General features: G+C 39.2%; 1 protein-coding gene across 2 annotated transcripts in view; it reads left to right on the top strand.

Annotated features, from left to right (window-relative positions):
• Window positions 1-12,851, top strand: part of kcnt1b (potassium sodium-activated channel subfamily T member 1b) — a 64,018-nt gene that overhangs the window by 48,747 nt on the left and 2,420 nt on the right. The window contains exons 17-26 of one of the 2 annotated variants that reach the window (XM_054610483.1): window positions 65-278; window positions 1,580-1,685; window positions 1,857-2,029; window positions 3,197-3,268; window positions 4,476-4,610; window positions 4,970-5,081; window positions 5,836-5,937; window positions 6,051-6,134; window positions 6,227-6,355; window positions 7,323-7,620. In XM_054610483.1, the coding sequence (XP_054466458.1) occupies window positions 65-278; window positions 1,580-1,685; window positions 1,857-2,029; window positions 3,197-3,268; window positions 4,476-4,610; window positions 4,970-5,081; window positions 5,836-5,937; window positions 6,051-6,134; window positions 6,227-6,355; window positions 7,323-7,620 (1,425 nt within the window). The remainder of the gene's footprint in view (window positions 1-64; window positions 279-1,579; window positions 1,686-1,856; window positions 2,030-3,196; window positions 3,269-4,475; window positions 4,611-4,969; window positions 5,082-5,835; window positions 5,938-6,050; window positions 6,135-6,226; window positions 6,356-7,322; window positions 7,621-12,851) is intronic. The other variant, XM_054610485.1, reaches the window with a different exon arrangement.

The following is a 12,851-nucleotide window of genomic DNA, read 5'->3' as shown; positions in this document are numbered from 1 at the left end:
ACATGCTATTTCTAAATGGCCGTATGGTTTTTCTTCTCATACAATAACCTCCCGTCGCCTTCAGGCACTGTGGCCATAGATCTCCAGAACCCCGATCCCCCCGAGGAGAGCGACAAGCTGACCCTGCCGACGGAGAACGGCTCTGGAAGCCGCAGGCCGAGCATCGCGCCCGTCCTCGAGATCGCAGACTCCTCCGCCATCCTGCCCTGCGACCTCCTCAGCGACCAATCAGAGGACGAGACCAACCAATCAGACGAGGAGGGCTCCGTCGGGTCAGAGTGAGTGACGTTATTGACCCAAAAGAGATTTGTTTGGTTTTTTATTGAACAGCGTGTCTTGTAATGTGGCAGTAAAATAAGTGAAATGTCCTCATATTGCAGCCGTCCTGTGCTCTATATACATGATTGATGTCTCCTGTCCTCCTCTTCTTCATGCCTCAGTGGTTGTAGGAGGAGAGATTGATGGATTTGAAATGGCCGTGTAATCTGTGTGTCATGATGCTGTAAGGTGCGGACATGGCGGTGATGAATGTGTCATGACAGGGAGGGTCAGCACTTTACCTCTTGAGTGAAGCTCATGCTGTATGTCCTTATATAGATCTTCACCACTCAACGCTCATCTATAAGTCGCCATTATAGCAATTCATTATAGCAGTCAGAGTAATCCGTTTATCTCAGCAGTTTTGTTCTCCTCTTTTCCCTCCTTGTATGTGGTTTCATTAGATGGAGATAACTTCAGGACAGATCGGATGAATCTGTGCCTCACAGTCTGTTCCTCAGCCCATACAACTCTTTTTGAACAGTAACTGTTATTGGGTCTTATAAAGTTGGATTTAACATAGTCCCTCTAACCTCTGAGCCCCTATTACTGCGCCTCTCAACATTTGGGTAGTTTTTCTTCTTTAAGAAATGTCAGACGCAGTAGTTGGGGAGATGGAGGCGACTGCATTGTCTGCAGGAAACAGACTGAGCTGCTCAAAGTCCCACAGTGCCATCATGTGGTGATCAGGCATATGCATCCAATAAACAAAGGTAGAATCTCCTTTATTGGTAAACTAGAGGGCACGTTGGAATTGATTAGGGTAATTGCAGCTGGCATTTTACAAATCAGGGGTCACAGAACCAAATTGACAAAATTGTTGCAAACAAAATGAGACACGATTAAAACTAAACTACAAAAACATTGTAATTGCTGGTGTAGTTTGTATTGAGCAGGGAATGAGTCCTTCGGGCTTGTAAACTAATTTTAACAATAAACGGAAAGAGGAAAATAATTAATCTCAGGAAAGCACAAACATCACTGATTAGAATTTAGTGGTCAAGGTCACCGTGACCTCATAAAACCTTGTTTTTGGTGATAAAGCACTAATAAATATGCTAATTATGACAATAACACACAAATGTCTAATAGAATAAAATGATAAAGGGATGACATTTTGGATAGACATGGATAAAAATGACAACTGTGGTGGAGGCATACAACCATGAGGTGGTAATTCTCATTACTCCAGTTTGTTGACACTACGTTATCACAATGTTGTTAAAGATTTTTTGATAAATTCTTGTTTTGTTTCCATCAGTTTTGTGAAGGGCTACCCTCCCAACTCGCCCTACATCGGCAGCTCTCCAACCCTGTGTCACCTCTTGCCACAGAAAGCTCCACCCTGCTGCCTTCGCCTCGACAAGGTGAATTCACACCCAGGAAAAAGACAGAAACATCTCTGGATTAAACCAAAAAAAACATACCTCAATCATTTTACGAATAAAATACAAACCGTTATGTGAAATATCTGCTAATAGCACCACGGTACAACTAAAACCTGACTGACTCCCCGATGATTGCCTTTCTCCATCCAGAGCTGTCCACATAGCAGCTTTGAGGATGCCAAAGCTTACGGCTTCAAGAATAAGCTGATAATAGTGTCTGCAGAGACGGCGGGAAATGGTCTCTACAATTTCATTGTCCCTCTGCGTGCCTACTATCGGCCAAGGAAGGAGCTCAACCCCATAGTGCTGCTGCTCGACAACCAGTAAGACCTTGAACAGTCCTATTTGTTTGTTCTCACTCCTACAGGGATGTAACATTACTGTGTTTATATAGAGGCCTCTAACACATGTACTGCCTACACCTATAATGATGTACATACAACACTATAAAGATGAGATAGTATGCAGATAGGCAGTGAACTAATACAACTGCACATCTATGTTGATTAAGGTTTAGTGGTATTAGAACTTTTTATTACCGTTCTGTATTTGTTCTTTATTTCAATTATTTCACAGTTTGTTGAAGATAAAAGATACTCTGCTACTTTGCTGTGAGCATATGATCAGAGTGACAGAATTGCTTGCAGTAAAGTTGGTTATTTTAGCTTGATGAACATGGGCTAACGTAGCCTCAAGATATAGGAAAATAATAGTTTTACATTATCAATAAAACACAGTTCTTCATGCAGAAAACTGAATCAAAGTTCAAAAGATGTGAGGAAATGGATCTGTTTGAGTCTTGGTGTGAATTTGCATTTGCATGTGGGCCCATGTGGGTTTGAAATTGATTTTTGAGAAATGTTCCAGTGCTCTGTAAGTTTGTAATTCAAAGCAATCAAATTTTAGTCAGTGGAGCAGAGTAGGAACTATGGGTTAGCGTTCCACTTCAAGATAAGGAAAGAAATGGCTTTTGCATTATTCAGTCCTCTGCATGAGAAAGTCGAGGTGTGTGTGTGTGTGTGTGTGTGTGTGTGTGTGTGTGTGTGTGTGTGTGTGTGTGTGTGTGTGTGTGTGTACCATATTGTGTGTGTGTGTGTGTGTGTGTGTGTGTGTGTGTGTGTGTGTGTGTGTGTGTGTGTGTGTGTGTGTGTGTGTGTTGCCGTGATCCACACCGTTTTCTGCTCCAACTCACTTTGAGTTTCATTAGGATTGGCCAAATCTCTACGGTCGCTAAAACCAATAAACTAGCCAAGGAAACTGTGTGTCAACCTCAGGGGTTTCCATAGCAACCAGTAAAATCCTCTTGTTTAATTTAAGACTCAAACATACAGTATACATCAAAATAATACAGCTGTATTGTTCTCTGCACTGCCCGGATCAACAAGCACATTTCAGGAAATTGCAGCAACAGTTGCTGTAATGTGTCACTGGGGTTTCACAGAGGTAATTAGTGTGGGAGGCTCATTCATGATGTTTCCTGTTTCCCTCAGGCCAGACAACCACTTCTTAGAGGCCATTTGCTGCTTTCCAATGGTTTACTTCATGGCTGGCACAATCGATAAGTATGTGTTTGGATTACCTATGAACCTATAAAAACCTGCTCACTTGATTGATTGCTTTAATGATCATGTTTATCTAAGTAGTAGGTTTTCCATTTGTATTACAGCTGCCTTACACTATGACTCATGAATAAAACGCAATTCAATCCGTAGTGGGTGTTCAAATCAAACATAGTTTCAGGGTCTGATTAAAGGTAAGGGTTAAAGGTAACTAGACCCATCATATTCCTATTCCCACATCCATTTTCTAGTTATTACCTAGTGATTGAATAAACCAGATTGGACCTTTAACTCTTATGGAGGCTTGGTTAATTAAGATTTCAGTAATGTGTAATTTGGTTGCTAGGAATATTGGTGTGCTGTCCAATTAAAAGCAATCAGCTTTGTAAACAGGCAGTCACTGCAACATTAACAGAACTGACTGCACACATGGAAAATGTTTTTGCAACGACTTCATAGTATGATATGCAACTATGTCACAGATAAATGCCATAAAAATATCATAGATGGACATGGTATACTATGCCATAAAACAGCATTAAAGAGTCAAAGTGTAATGTGCCCAAAAAAAGTCAAAGCAGGTCATGAAATTTTTGTAAAGAAAATGATAGTATCATATGCAAAAAAATAGTATGTCATAACAAAATGTGATAAAACAAGTCATAGTATAGTCATCATACAGTATCCCATAAGAGATATCATAAAACAACCTGGTATGCCATTAAAAGTGTCATAAAAAGTTATACTATAGTATCGCATTGCATTTTCATAGTCATAAAAAAGTCATGGTGTAATATATCATAAAAAAATTACTTAAACAAGTTGAGTATATTATGTTGTAAAAAATAAATAAAATAAAAGTCATAGTATAGAATATCATAAAAAGAAATTAATAAAAAAGTCATAGTTTTGTATGCCCTACAAAATGTTATAAAAGTATTATAGTTTGTCATACAAATGTGATCAAAAATCATAGTATGAAACAGAATATGTGATTAAAAAGTCTGTTAAATGTTTGTATGTAATAATGAAGTTAAACTATGTCATTAAATGTGACAAAAATTAAATTTATAAAAATTATAGTGTATAAATAGAAATACACTAAACATTACAGGTCAATGTTATACCATAGTTATAATATGCAGGCTGAAATATTTCCTGACATGTCATGCCGTTATGAACAAGTTATGTTGTTTTGTGAATGGACCAGCTTGGACAACCTGCTTCAGTGTGGCATCATTTACGCTGACAACTTGGTGGTTGTGGACAAGGAGAGCACCATGAGCGCTGAGGAGGACTACATGGCGGACGCCAAGACCATCGTCAACGTCCAGACTATGTTCAGGTAACACGGAGAGAGCATTCCACTGAGTAGGAACACACAGTAAACAGTCGGTACCATGTTGCTGTTTATGTGTTGAGCCAGACCTCGAGGTGTTGAGTCAAATATGCATCAGACTCCACTTGATTAACTTCCTCATCTGTTCTCGTAAAGTTGCTTGAAAGCAAATTGTTGTTTTTAAACTTTGACAGAATGGTGAATGAGTTCATCTCAAAGACAAACTACAGTTGCCAAAAAGTATTCTTTTATTTAACAACCAAAATTAAAAGCATCTATCACTGCCACGTGTTGTCTTCCCCTCAGAACAAAGCATTTCTTCCCTCCACTAACCCTCCACTCAATCTTCAATCTCCCCCGCTCAGGTTGTTCCCCAGTCTCAGCATCATCACCGAGCTCACACATCCGTCCAACATGAGGTTCATGCAGTTCAGAGCCAAGGACTGCTACTCACTCGCTCTGTCCAAACTGGAGAAGGTGAGCTGTTGAGAAGGGAGAGACATGTTATGACTCCCTGGCTTTGACTTTGAAACTCTATGGTCCATCCGTGTTTTCAAAAGGCTGATCAAAGCGGCATTATAGAAGATAATCTCTAGCAGTGTAGAGTTTAAAATGAGTTTTAAGGGATTGAGGGAATCGTTTATTTTTTCTTAACCTTAAAGTGGCCATATTATGGGGGCGGGACATTTCCGACGCATGCAAAATGTTGACCAATCACAACAGAGCGGGCTAGCTGACCAATCAGAGCAGACTTTGCTTTCTGGAGGGCAAAGCAAGCGCTATTCATGCATTTCATCCTGCAGGACAGCCAGGGTGAGAAAAACAAGGAGGATTATGAGCATTAACGCATGTAAACATGTTGTAACTGTAACTTGAGATAAAAATATGCACCCGGAAAATAGTATAATAGGGCCTGTTTAACACCCTTAAATTGTCACAAAAATCACTCTTAAATATCTAAATAAACTGAAGAAAAGTCTTTAAAGTTCTATATGTTTATTATGTTTTGTGTCTTTAGGAGTAAACATACCATTTGTCTCTTTCCCATGTATATTTTCATTACTGAAATGGATAAGTTAATATAAATAGAGCTATTTCTCGATCCCCAAAACTAAAAACAGGACCTATTAAGTTGTAAAATCCAAGTTATTTTTCATGTGCCTTTATTTCAGTTTGATAGAAAAGAGAGCGTATCATATATCTGGTTGCTCTGTTCTGTTTCTCTCCTCAGATAGAGCGTGATAAGGGCTCAAACCTGGCCTTCATGTTCCGGCTGCCGTTCGCTGCAGGCAGGGTGTTCAGTATCAGCATGTTGGATACGCTCCTTTACCAGGTGGGATACTAAAGCATATATACATAAATGTCTAACCCTGATTTTTGCACAATGTGTTCGTATAAGGGCTTGTTCACAGTAGTGTAACGCGGTCCTTCTCTCTGCTGTAACAGTCGTTCGTTAAGGACTACATGATCGGTATTGCGAGGCTGCTTCTTGGTCTGGACACCACGCCTGGCTCTGGGTACCTGTGTGCTGTAAGTAGGAATGTTCAAACTGCTAAGTATTTGTAAGATTGAGTGAAATAGTTTGTGCTTGAATCTAGTTGATTCTTTGTCTCCGTCCTCAGATGAAGATCACAGAAGAGGATCTGTGGATCAGGACTTATGGCAGACTCTTCCAGAAGCTTTGCTCCTCCAGCGCCGAGATCCCCATAGGGATCTACCGCACGGAGTCGCACATGTTCTCAACCTCAGAGGCAAGTTCAGTTTGATCACATGCTTTATATCCGAGACCTCGCTTTGGGTTTGGCTTAAGCTGAGGTTTTACTGCTGCTTTAACTTCTTCCATTATTCATTCCCTCATTTTGTGTTTGCTTCATTCCTTTTTTTTTTCTTTTTAAACTTTCACTCCTCCTAGTTTATCCCTCAAGGTCACATCTCATTCTCCTACCTTTTGTCTTTCTTTCTGAAATTCAAAATGTTTCTACATTATCCCACCCTCTCTTTGGGTTTTTCAATCCTTCTAACTAGCTGCTTTTAATTCTTTTTCTTGCTGCTTTTCATCTATTGTTGTTTGCTCCTTTTTGCATTTCTCTCTTCTATTTGTTTTATGTCAGGAGAAGGAAATTAAATAATGAAATTGATGCATTTTAGGCATTTCCAGCAAAAAGTTATTCAACAACTTTCACTATTTTTTTGGGAAACCAGTGTGATTAATAAAATAAATCAGCCCTATATGATATTTGGCAGGTTATGTAAGTGGCTAATGTGAGATCCAAACTCACAAGCCATGTAGCATTGCTAGATGGTGTTAATTTCACACCATTTTAATAGTAAATAATAAAGATGTAAATAAATCACTATATTTAATAATTAATGTGCAAACTTTTGAGCTTTTGGATGATTTTGTTTGCTTTGGATGCCCCCATCTTTCATTGCTTTTCTTTTTGTTTGGATGTCGGTTTGTCTGTCTCCTGTTTCAGGGCAAAGACAGTTACGCACAGGTAAGATCTGAATGTGCTTGTTTTATAATTTGGATATTTACGTATCAAAATATAAAGCTCATTACCGTCACATCTTGATAATACAGGCACCACAAATTGCACTTACAATGGCAATAAAGATGGGAGTTTGCTTTAATTGTGAAAAAACAAAACAGTCAAGCCAACACAAACACATTCACACATAGTATCCTGCATAAACACTGCCACCCTGCTTTCACAGTCCCAGGTGTCCATAAACATGCAGCAAGGCGAGGAGCAACGTGAGCGCGGAGAGTCCTGGAAGGAGAAGAAGGCACACAGAAACTCTACCACGAGTGACCAATCAGAGCACCCACTGCTGAGAAAGAAGAGCATGCAGTGGGCGCGGCGGCTGAGCAGGAAGTCCACCAAACCGTCCAGCAGAGCAGAGCGAATTTCACAGCAGAGACTCAACCTGTACCGACGCTCCGAAAGACAGGAGCTCTCTGAGCTGGTCAAGAATCGCATGAAGCACCTCGGCCTGCCCACCGTGGGATACGGTGAGTGGAACAGCTGATGGCACGAGATTTAGAGAAATGATAAACAATATGTACTTTGTTATGTAGAAATGAATTAAATGCAGTAGTTTAAAATATATGTATATGTATCTTATATATGTATAGCAAGACTAAAAACAATATAGACGGTAACTAAGTTTGCTTATTTAATTCATATTTATTTTAGCATAATTGGTAATAATGTGCATTCAAATGTATAATGATGTAAATGGTCATGTTTTTTCACAGATTGGAGTCTCATTTCTTTAAACATATCTTAAAGGCCACAGCAGCAGCAGGAGGCAGAAATAATCAAATTGGTTGTGTTTAACCTCAGTGGGTGGGGCTTAAAAATCTCAGATTTAGGGTGAGAACATTTTGTGACACAGCTGCCTGTTGCTGATCAACAGTGTCATGTGATGTGTCAAGCCACGGTTAATACTGTATATCATGTATAAGTCATAGTATTGTATGCCATCAAAAATGGAAAAAAAAGTCATAGTATAGTATGCCATCAAAAATGTCATAAAATAGTCATAGTATAGTATGCCATTTTATAAAAAGTCATGTCAGTTATGACAAAATGAAAAAATGTGATAAAAGGTAAAGTATAGTATGCTTTCAAAATATGTCATAAAAAGTCCAAGGACAGCATGCCACTAAACAATTGATTTTAAAAGTTATAATACAGCATGTCGTAAAAACATGTCAAAATTGGCATATTGTTGTATGCCGTACTAAAATGGTGTATAGTTTGTCATAGAAAAGGCCATAAAAGTGTTCCAAGTTCTTTATTTGTCATATATGCACATCGATTACAGAGAAGCATTGTTACCAATTATAGATCTCATGCTCCCTCAAACAATGCTCATTAAATCTGTTTAAAAAGAAAATGCAAGTACAATTGAGAATCTAACACATAAAATAGTGCAAAATTAAGATATAGGGATACAATATAACATGTGAATTAAAATAACATGTTTGTGGTAGACAGTAAAGTGAATGAACTGTGACATAAATAGAAAGCTGTTAAGAGTTTAATCGTCGTGGCTTGTAAGCAGCTCTTCCTCAGCCTGTTGGGGTACTGCATGCTGTGGTACCACATTCTGGACGACTGCAGGCAGATCAGTTTGTGGCTGGTGTAGTTTGGGCTTTTGAGAATCCTGATGGCCTTCATCCTACCCCACTGGGTGTAGAAGTCCTCCACTGATGGCAGCTCCATCCTTGTGATGTGCAGCTGAGCAGTTTCCACCACCCATTGTGGGGTCTTACAGTTGAGGGCGGTGCATCATGCACATTTTTTTTATAAAAAAGTATACTTAAATAGTATAGAATGTCATAGCATTTTATTAAAAGTATCATAGCATATTATTTAAAAACAATCGTAAGGTCATAATGTAGTATGTCATTTACAAAATCATAGTGTAGTTATCCATAAACATTTTTCATCGTAGAAAATGCCATAAAATGTTATTTATAATCTGTGGATTATATGCACATATCATAATAGTATATCATAAGAATTCTGTGAAAAAGCAATCGTATGGTATGTCACAAAAATGCATAGTATATTTTGTCATTAAATTGACATAAACACGTCATATTCTAGTATAGAATTTCATAAAAATGGCATAAAGAAGTCATAGAAGAGTATGCCATTTAAAATGCAATCATAAAGTCTTAGTATCATTCTTTCAAATGCAATAAAATGTCATAGTATAGTATGCCCTTGACTTAAATTCATAGTATTGTTAGACATAATAAAAATGTAAAAAAAAAAGTCTAGAATGTCCATAAACTCATAAAGTCACAGTATAAGAGTAGTCATTGTATTCATTAAATTGACATAATAAAGCCCTACTATAGTATTGAATGTAGTTATGTAGAAGTCATACTATAGATTTCATAAAGCTTTTGCTCCACCCACTCTCAACCAATTCAATTATTTCAGCTGTGCTTGAAAAACTCAAATCTGTGCTCCACTAATTTTTCTGTCATCTCACCACCTATTAAGACGTGGTGCTGTGGGTCTTGATAGTACAGATCATTACAATCACACTACATCATAATCAACTTTCAGTAAACTTTATTTTCTCACATCATTCTCACTCTCCCCCCCCCCCCCCCCCAATCTGCCATCACACATACACATACTCATACTCATTCACAGTCATGATCACACATCAACATGTGGATGTGAACGCGTCATGCACGGAGATGCTGGAGCACCAAACCGTGTCTCAATCGCATTTGATCACAGGCTGCAATTTGCCTGCACTCTTTATCTGCTCACTTCTGTACCTCCATTTTTTTTTTTCTTTTCTGAAGTTCTTCTTTCCTCCCAGCTTCACGCTTCAAAAGCAGAATCATGATCCAGATGTGCACTTGCTAAATATTATGTCAAATGAAATACGTTTCAGGTAAAACCCCAAAAGTTCAGGATCATCTTATGAACCGTGAATGTCGGTGTGGATTACTGCAGCAGCATCATCATAACGTGTGTGTTAGAGGAATCATGTGGAAGTGATTCTGTACACACACACACACACACACACACACACACACACCATTCATTGCTTGGCTGCTTTGCATCGCTCTCACCTTTTTTTTTTGAAAGTTATTTTTTGAAACTGCAAATGCAAATCGCTGCCTGATCTTTTTCTTGTTTCCCTCCCCTTCCTTTGTTCTTTTCTTTTTCTTCTCCCTCTCTCGCTGTCTCTCTCTCTCTCTCTCTGATTCTTCCATCTTTCCTCCTTTGGCTTGTAGAGGATGTTTCTAATCTCACTGCGAGCGATGTCATGAATCGAGTAAATCTAGGATATTTGCAAGGTAACTTTTGTGTGCTCTTTATAACTCTAATTTACAACAATGTGAGTGGTTACGTTCCATCTTTGTGGAGAAAGGAATTTGTCCTTTCACCAGCATCCATCGAAGAGTAGTGCACTGAATTTAAACACAGATCTTGATATATCCCTTTTTTAGAAGTGTGTTTTTCCACTTTGTTTGATCTTTTGTAGTTTTTCTTTTTATACAATTTGTAGTTTCTTTTTTTATAAATTAACAAATTAGGTGATTGAAGTTGACAGTGAATGCCGTTGCTTAGAGTTGCAGGACATTTCAGAGCACCCGTATACAGAGGGGACCAGACCGTCAGGTTAGCTTGTTGATCACAGTACTGCAACTGCATGAGTGTGTGCGTGTGTGTGTGTGTGCGTGTATGTATGTATGTATGTATGTGTGTGTGTGTGTGTGTGTGTTCTTCCAGAATGAGTTGTAGATCAACAGCCAATCTCTCCCTATCTCGCTCTACTAACTCTCTCTCTACCTGGTCTTTTCTGCATTGTGTTCCTGTGAGGTGGCGTCCCAAATGGCTAGAGTACTGCAGGGCATCAGAGTATGGCTTAAAGAGCGGAGCGCAACGCATTATGTCTGTGGATGGAAGGTTAGACGTAGAATTCAAATACAAACATTAGATATATGAACAGTGATGTGTTTCAGAGGTGTCTTGGTATAGATTATTAAGAGCTCTGCCTTGTTCTATTATTTCCATATATCAGGACACCTCAAAGTGGATCTTCACACTTATACCATGGCCACTTAACCCCGGGCAGAACGAGAAGCACTGTTTTTATTGCCATTCATTTCTTCATTTTTTTTTATGGTTTGCTAGTTAGACTTAAATAGTGCTATTTCAATAGTTGCCTGCTGATTAATACAGTTTGTGCCCTGATTTAGAGCTTTTAAAAATATTTTCTGTAGTCCAGCACATTTGATTTGAAATTACACATGACTATAATGGCGACGTGCTGACTTTCAAATTAAATTCAAAGATCCTAAACCCTAAAATCAGTTAGAATCTCGTTTTTGCTGACCTCCAGTGGTTTAACTTCTAAAGTGCCCTCAAGGGACAAATGGAAGTCTAAATGGATTAAAAAAAAGGGGTTGAATGGTTGAAACTTCCAGCTTCTGCCGCCCCAAGTGGTTGCTGTATGAACCTTTACCAAACTGTATCCGTCCCTCAGTATACAATTCTCATTACAAGTTTTGAATAACACCCAGTATATTATAGTCTATAATAAAATCTATAATTTATAGATTATATAAATTCCAGGCGTTAAATATTCAAATTAACATATTTGACACGTGACTGGGATGTAGATGTAAGAAAGTACAGGGAACAAGGAATTAAGGAGTATTCGTACAGGAATAGCAGTATGTCTGGCTTGTTTGAGGGGCTTTTGCCTTCAGTCTGATTTTTTTTTAGCAAAATTGAGAATAAAAGAAAAACACCAGAAAAAGTGGGAATCAAAGTCACTTTGATCGTCCTGGACTACAGAGCCACAACAATAAAAAAAAAACACCAGACTCGATACTTTCTGAACTGTATGTTTGAGGTTTCCTTTCCAAGAAAAAAAGACAAGATGAAGGCTTTTTTTTCTTTTTCTGTGGCCATGGTATAATCAATATTTAATACACCGAGTATTCAACAAGAACGTGTGGATTAGAGGAGAAAACAAATTGGTACAGTCCTTTTACATCACTTACACTATTTCTCTCCACTTACGACTGACTTGATCATTTTTTTTGTATCATATAGTAAATGTAACTCCCGGGTGAAGATGATCCAGCAGCAGGTCGCCCTCTTCCACTCTCACACTCCCAATGCGTTCTGCTCCACTCCGTTTGGGTTTTGAGTCGCTCTGCGTTTGGTCCGGTCTGAAGGATGCTGGAGCATGTGACCCTCTGTGTCTGTGGGTGTGTGGTGGGGCTGAGTGTCTTTCGTCTGTTGGCATGGCAACCTGCCGCCTTGGTCCAGTGTGGAATGCTCAGGAGAGAAAAAATAAATAAAGAAAAAAAGAATTGGAATGCGATGGGGGATGGATTTGTGGCGTAGCCGCGGACGCTGTCTGCATGTTGGCTCCGCCCTGAAGCTGCGCATGGGGTGCCGTTTCTGTCAGCAGGCAGCATGGGCCTCCCCTTGTTCCTCAGAGTGCCCTGTCAGTAACGGTTAGCCCTTCTCTCTCTCCCACCCCACCCGGCTTTATAAAAGGGCCACAAGCAGGTGGGTTGTCATGGAGACACATGTGCCCTCCTTACACTTCCTCCGTCCATCACGCAAAAGCAAGTAGGAGCCGCCGCCAGAGAGCACTGAACAACACATACAGACGCACATAAACAACACACACAGACACACACACACACACACACTGACATAAACAACACACACACACATT

The sequence above is a fragment of the Anoplopoma fimbria genome, chromosome 13 (assembly GCF_027596085.1).
Source record: "Anoplopoma fimbria isolate UVic2021 breed Golden Eagle Sablefish chromosome 13, Afim_UVic_2022, whole genome shotgun sequence".
NCBI classification, from domain to species: domain Eukaryota; kingdom Metazoa; phylum Chordata; class Actinopteri; order Perciformes; family Anoplopomatidae; genus Anoplopoma; species Anoplopoma fimbria.
This window is presented reverse-complemented; position numbering and strand designations above follow the sequence as displayed.